The following is a 15695-nucleotide window of genomic DNA, read 5'->3' as shown; positions in this document are numbered from 1 at the left end:
ATATCACACAAATAAGATATTAGAAGTTAATAATAATAATAATACACACGCTTCATACTTGTGTGCTGTGTTTGTGTTTCATGGGTTTGGTTCGGCTCGGTTCGTTTTCAGCTCACTCACTTCAAACTGGAAACTGGTATCCCAATTCACATAATAATGACGGAGTTGACATTCTCAGTCATGTTGTTTACAGATTGGATTTTACGAGCTCATTTACGTCAAAAGCTGTCCAGTGTTGTTATGCTTTTTTTTTTTTTGGAAGGCAGCAGAGTGAGAACAGTGAGAAGGGAGTCCATGTTTCAGTCAAAAGACACAGGTTCATGTTGTTGTTACAGTACATTATATTATATTATATTACATTACATTATATTACATTACATTATGTCATTTAGCAGACAGTTTTGTCCAAAGCAACTTACAATAAGTACATTTTGTCAAGTACATTTTGTGTCCATATTATGTATGCAGATGATCTTGTGGTATTTAGTCCATGTAGCTCTGGTCTTCAGCAGCTCCTTACTATATGTACTGTGTATGGTGTGGAACATGATATGATACTGAAAGGGAATCGATCCCAACACTAATCATCACACCAGAAATCTCGGCCTGATAACATAAAATATTCTCTTCAAAGATAATAAGTAGAATACAAAAAAAATGGCTATACTGATAAATCAATAGGCGTTTTCTACCAGACAATGCTATTCAGTTCAACTGTTATTGTTATAAACTGTGGCACTTGTTATGCATAAGTTATCATACAATTAATACTGAAGTCCCAGCCTTCAGGCAGACGTTAAAACATTTATTCACACGGGGCAGACAGGAGAAATCCATCAGAGATCCATGCCGGGCTCAGCCTCAGCTCACTATCAGACACACACACACTTCAGACTTCCTGTCATAGAAAATGTGTTTTTCTGCAGAATAAAAGCTCCATGCCACACCCAACTGTCACAGTACCGTTTGTTTTAACATTATGTTTTGTTCACAGTTCAGTTCTGTTTGGGATGGATGTTTGCTGGTAACTTGGCACCTACACATATTGAGTAAAGCAGTGATTCTCAACCTTTTTCATATCATGGACCCCATATTGTCCCCATCTGGACCCCCATTTGATGAGATTTTGTCTCCTGGACCCAAATCTGAGAATCTTTTTTATTGTTAGATATGTTCACCACCCTACATTTGCATTAGTGAAGAGTTAACTGCTTTCTTTTTGCCACATGGTAAAATAATTTGTGACGTGAATAACTGACACTGCATGAATAACTCTGGAATGCAGTTCATCAATTAGTGGATTCAACTAATTAACATTTTCAACATGACTGGACAGTTGCTCATTGAATTTACTGTCAAGTTCATTCAGTGAGTTTTAGATCAACTAATGAACTTTAACCCAACTAGTTTGTACTATTTCAGTTAGCTTAGAATTTCAAGGCAGCAACGAAGCTTATGTTTATAAGTTGAACTGCCTAAATATTTTTTGCAGTGTATGATTTTGTCCGGAATCCCATGACTATCTGTATTGTAGGTAGAGAGATAACAGAGAAACTATGACCAAAACAGCCATTCTTCTCCATTCTCTAATTGTGTTAACTTCTTGTAAATGAAATAATGGTGAAGTTTAACAATTCTAACAATTCATCAAGTTGCGTGGGGACCCCCTGGAACCCCCTCAAGGACCCCTGGTGGTCCCCGGATCCCACGTTGAGAACCACTGCAGTAAAGGGTGCTGGCAGGGTTACATGCTGAGTTTTCCTACACAAACAGGACCAAACGGGAAACCACAGGGAGCCGACACTGCTGACTCAAACATGATGAGTCCTCCTGAGGATGGAGAAACCTCCGACTGGCCATGAGAAGATGGAAATTAGTACTTATTCACAGGCAGCATTTGTAGGCAGGTTTGTATGAAACGACACAAATTTAACCCTCATCCTACCTCTGGGGTACCCGCAGACCCCAGAGCTATTCTTTTTGTCATATCTCACAGGTGCTTTATTCTATCATTCCAATTTTTCATGACTTTGTCGATCACTTTGTTCCTAATGACTTCATATCATTGTTTTCTGTTTCTGTTTTAATTAGTGCTTTTTAAAAATTACCAATGTATCGGGGTCCTGGGGGACTCCAGCCAAAAGCATCCAATTCCGCCTATGCAGTTTTAATAGATGGAACTATTTATTGAGTTCATGTTTGCCATGGGTCCTAATTTAAAGTAGGGGGGGGGGGGGGGGGTACTCTCTCAGTCATTTTGAAGGAGACAGACACAGATGCAGCAGACACAGATTTCCTCATGTGCTCTGTGACCCTAAATACTGCTCTTCCTAAGGTAAGATGATGTTCAAAGTCAGTAATACAATACATAATTTAATTAACTGTAACTTTCCTAAAATAATAATAATCTGTTTTTTTTTCAGATGACATTAATTACATAACTAATAATGTTTTGAGAAGAAATAAGTTAACATTTTGCTATGATGGTTGTTTCTTACAGTAGTTTATTCTTGGTCGGTAGTCCCTGTATGTTAAATATGTTGGTAGGATGAGGGTTAAAGTGAAGCAGCAGCTGTGAATACAAAACACTGTAAAGTAGAGTTCAAAAGAAAAGAACAGAAAGCCGTCTTCTGGGTTCTGTGACGTCAGACTTCTTCATTTGTGCTTTTTCTTCTCCTCCATGTGGTTCCTCGTACCTCTGCGGGTGTCCATGATGCTGCATCTAGTGGCGTGTTCCTCAACATGTCAGCTGACTTCAGGGTGGAGCGTGACATGTAGACCTGAACCCAGTAGGCTTCGGCTGGCAGACAGGAGTTTTAGTTCTACAGTTCTGCAGAAATGATCTCATTGGTTGAGCTAAGCCTCAATATTGTTTAAAAATCCTGCTATTAGGAATTAATAATTACAATTATGGACAAATTGAAGGCCCATGTTGGCATCCGCCCCGCTGAAGTGTCCTTGAGCAAAACACTGAATCTCCTGTTCGGTAGCTGACCTCTGACCTCTGACCTCTGACCTCTGACCAGAAAATAGACAAATTCCCCACAGGGATCAGTAAAGCATCACATTACGGTACCTTTAGTCAGGTTTCAGCTCACAGAAAGCTTCTACCTCTTGGGTTCGGTTTGAGTTCGGACAGAAAATCGTCATGTTCAGGCTCAAATTTTCGTACCTAAGTCTAGCTCTGTTGTAGGTTCAGTAAATGAGGTTTAAAGTCATTCTGTAGTCATTAAGTCTATATGTGGTCTATATATATTTATATAGGCAGATATATATTAAGGAGATTGATATTCGGGGCGGAGTCTAGATGGTTAAAGGAGCGAGTTTGCGACTGGAGGCTCACAGGTTCGACTCTCAGCGGGAAAACTAGCTCTCCACTCTCAGTTATGTTCAAGACGCTCTTGAGCAAGGCACTTCAGCCCAGCTGCTCAGGAGGAGCCGCTCAGCAGACTGTCAGGTGGGACAGTCTGCAGCCGGGTGCTGCTGAAGGAACAGACGCACTCAGAGAACCAGACCCTGGATAAATAACAGTTCAGGTCTGGGGTCAGTGCGTCCGGACGGGCGGCTCCAGCTTGTTGGACAGGGCGGTCAACACCTGGTCGAACTTGGCGTACCGCTGAGCCTGGCTCTCCACGGCTCCCCTGCTCCCCCACAGCAGCCTCATCTGGAAGTCGGTGAGGAAGAGCTCCAGCAGCTCGGCCCGCTCCTGGAAACCTGCAGCATCACAACGTCACTTCAGTTTATCACAGCATCAACAAGAACCTTCTGACAGCAAGCATCTTCCCTGCTGAAGTGTCCCTGAGCTACACACTGAATCCCTACCAGCTGCTCTCACCCTGACCTCTGACCTCTGACCTCTGACCATACTGGAGGAGGGAAGAGAAAAGAGACATTTTCCTTTTCACTAAAGTATCTTGTTGTTACTAACATAACTGTAGCACCCAGAGTCCCAGCACCGTGGCCTTCAAGAGCCAAATTCAGCAAAACAAAACAGCAAATGTATGGGCAGAAATATGTGTCACTAGAAAATTGCTCAACTTGAATAACTGCATTAAAAACCTGAATTTGAATCACATAATTTGAATTTGTATTGTTTAATTTGAATAATTGCATTGAAAAACTGAATCTGAATAGCATAGTTTGAAACTGAATTCCAATAAACTTGAACTGAGACACACATCCTGGTCGTTGAGGAAGAGCAATCGAGTGCAGATTCACAGAACTCCTTTTCACGTTTTTTGGCCCGGAAATTCCAGATCCCTTCATTTCATATTTTTAATTTGTATCTTCACACGCTAGTAGGCCAATTTAACTGAATAATTCAATTCCAGTTTCTAGTGGCTCATATTTCTGCCCATACAAATGAGGCACTTCACTCCTGGGCGCTATGAACGTTTATTATGGTGTCATGAAATCATTTTGTCCAAAACGTTTTTTGAGCAGTATCGAGATAATAAAAAAAAATATCATTGTACAAATTTAACTTACACTATAAATGTCCACATTTTAGCTTAAAGAGAAACTAAACCCCAAACCCAAATCTGTGTAAAGCCTGACATCTAATGGTAAAAAGCATGTTACTGAAATTGCCATCTGCTATCGGCTAATCTTTGGTGATGTCACCTTCTATGGAGTCCAACAGGTGGTGACATCACCTGGCACCCTACCAAAACAGAGTCCGGGCTGGAAAGTGAAAGGGAATGTCAGCACTAAGTAATCGTTGAGTCACTGGTATTGATCAACAACTCTATCAAGCCCTCACAGATATATTATGGTCATTTTGTGCTATGGAGCAGTAAAACTCTACTTATTGCCCCTTTTAAATCTAGTCTGGATTCGAGTTTGTGTGTCATTCCTCTTCTCACCCCCTTTACCTTGTAGTTTGGTTTCGGCGTTGGAGCGGTAGATGCCCCCCAGCTGTGCGATGGTCCTCGCCGCCCCGAGATGGGACATGACCACGTCCACCCCGGCCTCCACCGTCTCCCACGGCTCCGCCCCCTCGCCCACCGCCACGCTCTTCTCCAGGAGGGACAGGAGGGGAACCACATGGGGGAAGGTGGTGCTGGACAGCGGGCAGCTCTCTGGAGGAGGGAGAGAGAGAGAGAGAGAGAGAGAGAGAGAGAGTTAGGATAAACACTGGCTCATCATTTCAGCGTAGCCCATAGATGAGAATGGTGATGATGCAGCAAAAAGTCAACACCAACAAAGTATGAAACCCTATTCAATTTCTATGAACAAAACAATAAATCAACATTTTCTGTGGTTGCTTTTTCTACGTTCTAATAATTGATGTGAAATGTATATGGTGTCAATAATTTACCATTACCTTTTTCTTGAAGTCTCAAAATGCTCCTCTCTTGAACAGAGGTTTGACTTCCAGATAATTCAATTATAATTAAATAATGATCATCAGTTGTTTGACAGAAGCGAAAAGGTTTTGGGCAATTAACTACACCAAATACATTTCACATCGATTATTATAACACAGGAAAAGCAACCACAGAAAATGTTGATTGTTTTTATAATATATTTAAATAAATAAATAAATCTATCCTTCTGATAAATGCAAAAGTAAATAAATGTATAAAATAACATGCAGAGAAATCTCTCTAGACATAAAAATAAAGAGTAAAACAATATGTAATCAAGAAAACATTTCTTACTCATTTATTTATTCATTTATGCTCACTATTATTTATTTATAGATTTATTGGTAACACTTTACAATAAGGGTACATTGAGCATTAACTAACCCTTAATTAACAGTTAACTAATGTGTCTGGTAATCATTTACTAATGGTGTTCATGCTAACTAAGGTATTAATTTATACATTATTTAATAGTCATCTTTATAAACTATTAAATAATGTATAAATTAATACCTTAGTTAACATGAACATATTTAGATATGAACATACAGTATATTAAGCATTAATTAACCCTTATTAAGCATTAACTAACCCTTAATTAATGTATCCTTATTGTTAAGTGTTACTGATTTATTTCTGGATTTCTAGGATTTTTATTTTTATTTTTGCATTTATTAATTTAAATCCCACGGGTGCTACCTCTCCCGTCGTTCAGGCTCTTCATGAAGGGCTTCAGTGTTTTCTCGTACAGGATGGCGCCCTCTGTGTGTCGCTGCCGTAACGCCGTCCAGGTCCGCTCCAGACGGGACACCTGAGACACAGAAAAAACCCATACAGCTGCAGTTAAGAGGAGATTAGAGGTCTCATATGGTGTAAAGCAGGACTCCCCTTGCCTCTGTGGTGATAAAGGAGTTGGATGGTCTATCTAAACATGGTGAAAGTATCAAAACACACGGTCGCCAACTAAATCCACACAATCCATATTAGAAAAGCGAGCCTCTAAACGAGCCGTTTGGACTTCCGTAACTTTGTGGCGTCACAAAGGTTCGCTCATTATCATTTTTGTAAGAAATAATAGACTAACAAAGTGTTTTTTTCAAAGCGGTTGAGCGGTTGTCATTGTTTATTACCAGAGAGTTTTCCCTACCTGTAGCCGCCGGGCCGCGGCGTCTCACGTTTCACTCTCGAAACGGTTAGCCAATCGGAACAGAGGGGTCGTTAATATTAATGAGCCTTAAAAACACAGCGACAGAAACGGCCTGTTCTTGGTAAGGCTCAGAGAGATGCTGGAAGATGAACGTGTCAAAATGGATTGAGAGTGTTTTTGGTTCATGACACCACACACACAGCTTTGAATGGACCTCAAGACACAAAATAAAACACTGGACAGTGGAGAATATGGGAACTTTAAAGACAGATTCAAGTCAGAAATTTGTTAAAAAAAACAAAACTTTCTGAATCATAACCTACCAACTTCATTAATTTCACTATCTAGATCAGTAAACTTGCTGCCTGTGTGTTGCTCCTCCTCATGTTCAGGCTGTCTGCTGTGGAGACTGAAGTCTTCCACCGGGTGGCTCCCGCCTCGCAACGTGGTTTCTTGCCAATTTAAAATACGTGTACATTTCTGACTTTAATCTCAGAAATTCTGAGTTTTTTTCTCTGAATGCTACCCCCCTCCCCCAGCTGCAGTGAGAGAACATTTCACCTACAGTGACCTTAACCCCTTACACACTCCCTTGTTACATGATGACGCCCACATGACTTAGCACTTCCTCCACTGCATGAATGTCAGTCATGACAGTTTTATCGGCTCTGGTGCAAGATAACACGGTCATGGTGCAATATGACCAACAACATACAACAGCGTTCATAGTCTAATGTAGTAAAGGGTTATGCAACGATAAGCTCTTCAGTTATATTGCAGAGAAACACAGACGACCACGGCAGTCATGACAACCAATTATATTACTTCCTAGAAGGTCTTTATTTTGACCTGGGTGTCCAGAGATTTATTCAGTAATGTTATCTAGAACAAATTAATAAAGAACTGCAAAGTCATGAATCCACTTTGTGTTTAATATCAGCCACCATCTGGTTGACGGTAGAAAATAGAGTAAGGCAGCTGAAATTGAGACTAACACATAAGATCCTGCAAGGTAATGGGCCAAGGTATTTTAAGAATTATTTTATGCTCGTTAGGGACTCTCATGGCTATTCAACCAGAGGCAGGGCCACAGATATTGTGCCGTGTAGATTTAAGAACTGTTCTGGGCAAAATGCCTTTTTGTACATGGCAGTGGTGGAGTGGAACAGGCTTCCAGTAGAGATAAAAACAAGTCAAGTCTTGTCATAGATTTAAACGTGAATGTGGGGAATGGTTATTTGACCAAAATGAAAGAATGACTTAGAAATGTATATGGGTGTAGGTATGTAGGTACGAGTCAGTAGGAGTAAGTTATAAGTTAAGTAATAAGTTATCTTTTAACTTTATTGTGTTATCCTCGACATTTTTTTAAATGAGTATGTATTTGTCGCAGTTTTTATATATATCGCACATTTTATATATATTTGTTTTTGATATGTCAAATAAATCAAATCGAATCAAATCAAGCCTCCCTCATATCCATCAACCTGATTCTGAGTAATAATTATCTTTATCTTTATCTTACAGTAGTATAGTGCTTCTCAGCTGCAGCGCCCTCTTGAAAAGGCTGACATGCTGTGTTGGAAACACAAATGTGTGTTGCCCGAAGCTAAAGAATAAAAAATTCAGCTACTCTTTGAGAATAACTGACACTGAGAATACTGGATATTGCAGCCGAAACACATTGGTTTTTAATATTAAATCACTGACAACTGTTCTCCAAGAGTAGCTGGAATTATTTATCTTCTATCTCTTAGCTTCAGCGTCATGCGCCTCGGAGCGGCTGCAGAGTTTGCGACAGATTTGTTGGCTGTTGTTCCCCCAGCAGACACACAGGTGTGTTGGAGTGATGCAGAATTTAACAGTGAATAAGATGAGGCAGATGGGTCTCGTTTCAAATCAGAAACACATTTTTCATGGCCATGTTTCATGAGCAGGGCCTATGTGTAATTGCGATGACCCTCCCACTCTCCTGGCTCTGCATCTTGCAGGAGCCTGGTGGGTGGAGTCATCATCAGAGCTGATGGAGTGCACCTGGGCCCGGTGAACTCCTTGGGCTTAAGACCTCGGACTATCAGTGGGTGCATCCCAAGTCTCTTATTCGATATTTCCTCGCTCCTCGATCCTCGCTTGAACCGGAAGTCGTTGTGGTCCATCATTTTGAAGGTCGTCCCAAAGCTCTTATTTCTGCTCCGAGGAGCGAGGAGCGAGGAGGGAGGAGCGAGGAGGGAGGAGCGAGGAGGGAGGAGCAAGGAGGGATCTCTGAGGAGCTATGAGCGAGGAGACACGAGAGCAGCCTTCCCGGAAGACGTTCAGCTGAACGCCATGACGTCAATTCTCCGCCCCTACAACTGGCATATTTGAACGAGATGGCGGAGAAACAGTACAAGTGGAAATGCCCGTTATTTTATGCTTTTTGATATATAACGTTAATGCAAGAACATGGGGAACCTAAATTACGTTTATTTCATCCACAACCCGTTTTGTCTGCAGAAACGGACGTCGCTTCACATGACGCTTCAGAGGAAAGGACGTCTCATTTCTCTAAAAACATATTTCCTTGTTTCCTCTCTCCTCACATGGTTTCCTTGCGTCTCTCCATGCATCCTCGGTGGGAGGGACTAAGACGCAAGGAAAAGACGCAAGTGAGGGAAACGTGGATGCAATTTAAGAGACTTGGGATGCACCCCTTGTCTTTCTCCCTCCTCACCTACAGTTGCAAGAAAAAGTATGTGAACCCTTTGGAATTACCTGGATTTCTGCATAAATTGGTCATAAAATGTGTTCTGATCTTCATCTAAGTCACAACAATAGACAAACACAGTCTGCTTAAACTAATACCACACAAACAATTATATGTTTTCATGTTTTTATTGAACACACCATGTGAACATTCACAGTGCAGGGTGGAAAAAGTATGTGAACCCTTGGATTTAATAACTGGTTGACCCTCCTTTGGCAGCAATAACCTCAACCAAACGTTTCCTATAGTTGCAGATCAGACCTGCACAACGGTCAGGAGGAATTTTGGACCATTCCTCTTTACAAAACTGTTTCAGTTCAGCAATATTCTTGGGATGTCTGGTGTGAATCGCTCTCTTGAGGTCATGCCACAGCATCTCAATCGGGTTGAGGTCAGGACTCTGACTGGGCCACTCCAGAAGGCATATTTTCTTCTGTTGAAGCCATTCTGTTGTTGATTTACTTCTGTGCTTTGGGTCATTGTCCTGTTGCATCACCCATCTTCTGTTGAGCTTCAATTGGTGCACAGATGGCCTTAAGTTCTCCTGCAAAATGTCTTGATACACTTGGGAATTCATTTTTCCGTCGATGATAGCAATCTGTCCAGGCCCTGAGGCAGCAAAGCAGCCCCAAACCATGATGCCCCCTCCACCATACTTCACAGTTGAGGTTTTGATGTTGGTGTGCTGTGCCTTTTTGTTTCTCCACACATAGTGTTGTGTGTTCCTTCCAAACAACTCAACTTTGGTTTCATCTGTCCACAGAATATTTTGCCAGTAGTGCTGTGGAACATCCAGGTGCTCTTTTGCAAACTTCAAACGTGCAGGAATGTTTTTTTTGGACAGCAGTGGCTTCCTCCGTGGTGTCCTCCCATGAACTCCATTCTTGTTTAGTGTTTTACGTATCCCTAACCCTCAACAGAGATGTTAGCATGTGCCAGAGATTTGTATAAGTCTTTAGCTGACACTCTAGGATTTTTCTTCACCTCATTGAGCATTCTGCGCTGTGCTCTTGCAGTCATCTTTTCAGGACGGCCACTCCTAGGGAGAGTAGCAACAGTGCTGAACTTTCTCCATTTATAGACAATTTGTCTTACCGTGGATTGATGAACATCAAGGCTTTTAGAGATACTTTTGTAACCCTTTCCAGCTTTATGCAAGTCAACAATTTTTAATCGTAGGTCTTCTGAGAGCTCTTTTGTGCGAGGCATGGTTCACATCAGGCAATGCTTCTTGAGAATAGCAAACTCAAAACTGGTGTGTGTTTTTTATAGGGCAGGGCAGCTTTAACCAACACCTCCAATCTCGTCTCATTGATTGGACTCCAGGTTGGCTGACTCCTGACTCCAATTAGCTCTTGGAGAAGTCATTAGCCTAGGGGTTCACATACTTTTTCCACCCTGCACTGTGAATGTTTACATGGTGTGTTCAATAAAAACATGAAAACATATAATTGTTTGTGTGGTATTAGTTTAAGCAGACTGTGTTTGTCTATTGTTGTGACTTAGATGAAGATGAACACATTTTATGACCAATTTATGCAGAAATCCAGGTAATTCCAAAGGGTTCACATACTTTTTCTTGCAACTGTATGCACACCTTTTGTTCTGTTCTTTTGGTTTGATGTAGTTTGTGTTTGTTTACCCCTTAGTTTTAGTTAATAAATCATTGTTTTAACTTTTATTTTGGCGTATGACTCCCTCATTGTTACTTCCTTGAGCTGGGATGTAACAGTAATTTATGCAGGCTGATGTTTTGTTCTGCTCTGGAGGCAGAAACAATCTGATTGGTTGAGTTAAACCTCAGTGGGCGGAGCCAAAGAACCACAGAGCGCAAGTTAGCTACCTGGCAAACTTGAACCAAGAGTACCTGGCTGCAGGCAACATGGTCAAAATATAAATCAAAATATAAATAGAATGACTTTTTTTCATTCATTCATGACCATGCCATTCATGATGTTGGAAGCTCAGCTAGCTAACTAGCTAACCTAGATAACTTAGTATGATAGATTGTATTTTTTCAGTTAGCAGCAGAGCGCTAGGCTTCATAATATTAGCTTCCTCCTCTCTTGCCTCTTGTCTTTTTCACTGAGCTTCAGTCTAACGTTACTTAGCCAGAAAAACTGTGGTTCTTTGGCTCCGCCCACTGAGGTTTAACTCAACCACATTATTTCTGCCTCCAGAGCAGCTCTGCCTTAGATAAATGTTTGTGGAGCTAAACCTATTTACCTGTGGCAGCTCTAAGGCTTTCATAATGGCAGCGAAGCCAAACATGTTGCCCATGTTGCTCTTGAGCTCAGCAGCTATCTGGATGGTTTTGTGCAGCAGGCTGGCTCTCTCCTCCGTGGTTCCTGTGCATCCCAACACATCTACAGCCAGCATGATGGCCATGGTCTGGAACCTGCAGGGGGGCGGAGAGGAAGACGGGACGTTAACTTTGTGGTTTATATCAGTGATTCCCAACTAGGGGTACTTGAGCAGCTTGCAGGGGGTACATGGAAAGATTGGGGATTACAATTTATTTCCAAAATGATAAAAAAAATATTCTAAGTCATTTCATAAGCTCATTGCTAAAATGGTAAGTGCGCGCGACAACTAGTTCCTAGGTGTCAACTGTTACACTACTCTGTGAAGAGGTCACGTTCACGCATGTCAAAACTGCATGCAAACCAACTAGCTAGAAAACATGGATAAATGGCTCAAACGTCCAGTTGCTGTCGCTCCGGATTCAGGTTTAGGGGAACCCGGTGACAAAAGGAAAAAAGAGGCCAAGCCCAAACACCGGCAGTTCAGTGAAAAATATATTTTGTTTGGATTTACTTGTATGTCCGCGGATCCACTGCAGCCACTGCAAAGTCCTGACAAATAATTCAATGAAGCCAGCCCATCTACTGCGGCACCAGAGCACCAAAAACTCAGGAAGTAAAACTGACGACTTTTTCAATCGAAAACTGTCAGAATTCAAGTCAAGTCAAACTACACTGAAGAAAGCGACAAGAGTGTCAAGCAAAGCACTGGAGGCGTCTTACGCTGTGTCACTACTTGTGGCTAAGTCAAAAAAGCCACATTCTATCGTCGAAGATCTCTCTGCGTTAGATACTAAAAGTTTAATATGAGTTTAATAGAACAAATTTAGGAGAATCATCAACACGCATGAGTGAGGGGGTACTATTGGCATGGCAAAACAAGGGGTACATGAGACAAAAAAGGTTGGGAACCACTATATCATTTGTATATAAAGGATTAAACACAGAAAGAGAGAAGGCAAAAAATTACAGATTACAGAAACTCCAAAAAAAACAAGAAGATGAAGTGTGATGTAATGTAAAGTTTCAAGACAAACACAAAGCTGCACGGTTTTTATATGAGAACAATAGAAAATATATATATATTTTTTTTTTAAAGCATGGCTCCAGGCTCGCACCTCTCCAGCAGGTCCAGGCGGAGCTGCTGGCCGTGTGGCAGGGTGAGCAGCTCCATCCCCGAGCTCACTCCCATCATCCTCTGCACCTCCGGACTCACCTCCAGGATCCGGGCCACCTGGGCAACACAGACACGCTCAGTCTATCTGTTCGAGGGACTTCTGCTTGTGTGTACATACTGTGTCAACATAACATCATGTGTCTGTCTGTGCCAAGAGATAAAAATTAACATCTAACCACACTGTTCCTGTGTTCAAGCTGCACTATGTAACTTTGCACTTTGGCCAGATAAACAAATCAAGTACATTCAATCATAATGTATTACGATTACATGTTCTGCATCAAATACCAGCTGAAAGGTCCCTTTAACATTTTATGATATTCAGTGTTGATAACATATGAGTGAATGTACAGTGTTTCTCATTCTCTTAAAGCCATTTTGATATAAAGGCTTCTGCTTAAATGCTTGAAATGTGTTTCTTAGACAAATATAAAAAAAAGTGAAGTTGATCCTATGTATGAATTTCTTTCCAAAGCCTTTGCCTTTCCATCAAGGCAAAGGGCGGCTACTTTAAAGAATCTAAAATATAAGATAGTTTTGATTTGTTTAACACTTTTTTTGGTTGCTGCATAATTCCATTTGTGTTATTTCATAGTTTTGACGTCTTTACTGTTATTCTAAAATGTGGAAAATAGTAAAAATAAAGAAAAATGTGGTGTGTCCAAGCTTTTGACTGGTAGTGTAACACTAAGTGTAATCTCAGATATGTGGAAAGAAAAAACAAAAAAAAAACATGGAATTTCACAGAATTTGCATTCAAATTCCAATTGTAACTGATGAGTTAATTCGTGAGTTGAACCCCAGGAAGCAGTACCATGCAGTCGGCCTTGGTGATGTGTCTGGCAGCGGTCTTGGGCTCCACCTCAGCCAGCAGCTCCTTCACCCTCCGCAGGATGCAAACCTCCAGCGGCTTGTTCTCCTTGGGCATCAGCTGAGACCGGTACCTCCCCGGCCTGAAGGCGGAGGCGGTCTCCACCAGGGGGCAGAAGTACACGTTCCCCTCCTCCGCCCGCAGCGGGTCCACGCCCGGCGCCTCGTCCGCACACAGCCGCTCCACGTAGCTCTGAGGCCCGGGGCGGAGCTCCGTGTAGCCGCTCCCGTCCGGGTCCGAGGCCGGGCGGTCCCGGTTCGGTAGGGGAGGCTGGGGTCGGTCGGTACCTTGTCTGTGCAGGGTGTTGTCGGGGGAGGGCCGGGGTCCGGAGCGCCTGGAGAGGGACGGGGACGGGGCCACGCTGGCCGCCCGGCTACCGCAAGGGCTTCTGGACCGCAGGGCTAGGGGATGGAAGCAGAGGGCAAAGATAATATTAATAAACTTTATTTATACAGCACTTATCTAAAGGCAGAGGTCGCTAAGTGCTTTACAGGAAGGCGTAAAAACAAGAAAACAAGGATCAGAATCAGTAAATTCGACCGCCGTGTGGACGCTCAGCAAGCCTGACGCTCAACAGCTCAACCTTTCGTGGGCATCAGATTTCCACGCTTTCTTGATTCCATACCCGTGTGATTTAGTTTCATGAACAACAGTTCTGCCTTTCCCCCGTTTTGAATGAAGAGCTTTCCCCAGTGACAGAGTCATACTAGGAAACACATTGTCAGTTAGCCTGGGGTCTGTTTGTCTGTGGTGTTCTTTGTTTGATAGCGTTCAGATCACTGTTTACATTGTCGATTATTCATATGGTTGTACTCTGCATTTACTTTCAATAGAATATTGAGATACTAGCTCTAAGACTGCAAACCACCAGTGAGAAAAACGTTTACTCTTGAGCTCTATGCACAAAGTTCAAGACTCTAAATCCCGTGAGCAGGGAAGAGACTAAAACCTTCTTGGATGGCCCAGAATTTCTACAGCTCAACCAGGACAGTTTGGTTATTTAGAAGTTTTGGTTTTTGGTCCTGAGGCCCGGAGAGAGAAACTGGCTGCAAAGCTGCAGTCACTGGCATTAAACCCCAGTCATCAGGTAAAAAACTTACGAGTTATTTTTAATTCAGACCTACATTTTTTGGCCTCATATTAGAAATGTTTCAAAGACTGCATTTTATCATCTTAAGAACATTGCCAAAGTCCGGCTTTCATCACCTCCAGGATTGACTACTGCAATTACAATACTACATATATTACAGTTACAATTAATACAAAACTCAGCTGCTCGTGTGTTGGCCAGGACCAGAAGGAGAGCACACATTAGTTTTAAAGTCTCTGCATTGGCTGCCTGTTGGTTTCAGAATTGATTTTAAGATCCTTTTACTGGTTTTTAAAGCTCTTAGCACCCAGCTATTTATCAGACCTTCTCTTAGCTTATGAACCAACCGGAACCCTCAGGTCTACCGGCACTGGCCTTTTAATCATTTCCTGGTGGTCCTCGCCTCCCAGAAGACCTGAGGCTGCAGAGGGTGTTTTTAGTCGAGCCTTTACATCTTAATCAGAACATTTTAGGTTTTTCTTAATTTTTATGTTTGTCCCCATGTCTTGCTATTATCATGTTTTATTTATCTTAATCTTGTCTCTAGTGTTTCCTTAGTTTTATCGTGTCCTATCAAGTTTTAGTCTGTGAAGCACTTTGTGTTACATTTGTTTGTATGAAATAAAAGTCTGATTGATTGATTGATTGATTGACTGATTGAAGCTTGAAATTGAAAAAGTCTATAGAGCCAACGGGTTTCGACCATAAGGTCTTCATCAGGGCAAGAATGACTTCACAATCAAAGAGTCATCAAGGCACATGCAACACGTTTGTGTCAATGCTATATTCAAGTGATGTCTGATTTTCGGTCTGAACGAGTTTCCGACCAGGATGAGCCACATGAGCACCTGATCATGTCGGATGATCCGGTCGGAGAAATCAGGATTGTAGCTGCAGCAGGAATCGGCCGAGTTGTGACGTCATCGCTCTTTTTCCAACATGGCTGAACAGAGCGCAGAGTCGTACGTGAACGGAAGAAATTTCATACAATAAAG

At 42.0% G+C, this 15695-nt stretch overlaps 1 protein-coding gene across 1 annotated transcript in view; it reads right to left on the bottom strand.

The window, feature by feature from the left end:
* Window positions 1-3119: 3119 nt before the first annotated feature.
* The window catches only part of sh2d3cb (SH2 domain containing 3Cb), a gene marked incomplete at its 5' end in the record, with an annotated part of 28310 nt that continues 15734 nt past the window's right edge, over window positions 3120-15695 (bottom strand). Inside the window, 6 exons of the mRNA XM_071520902.1 lie at window positions 3120-3714; window positions 4875-5081; window positions 6069-6180; window positions 11486-11657; window positions 12681-12796; window positions 13554-14011. Of these exons, the coding sequence (XP_071377003.1) occupies window positions 3545-3714; window positions 4875-5081; window positions 6069-6180; window positions 11486-11657; window positions 12681-12796; window positions 13554-14011 (1235 nt within the window). The remainder of the gene's footprint in view (window positions 3715-4874; window positions 5082-6068; window positions 6181-11485; window positions 11658-12680; window positions 12797-13553; window positions 14012-15695) is intronic.

The sequence above is a fragment of the Centroberyx affinis genome, unplaced genomic scaffold, assembly GCF_046629955.1.
Source record: "Centroberyx affinis isolate AG114_WGS23_722 - 3 ecotype Tasmania unplaced genomic scaffold, CSIRO-AGI_Caff_v1 ptg000833l_1, whole genome shotgun sequence".
Taxonomy (NCBI): domain Eukaryota; kingdom Metazoa; phylum Chordata; class Actinopteri; order Beryciformes; family Berycidae; genus Centroberyx; species Centroberyx affinis.
The sequence above is the reverse complement of the archived record's forward strand: the minus strand, read 5'-3'. Positions and strand labels throughout refer to the sequence as shown.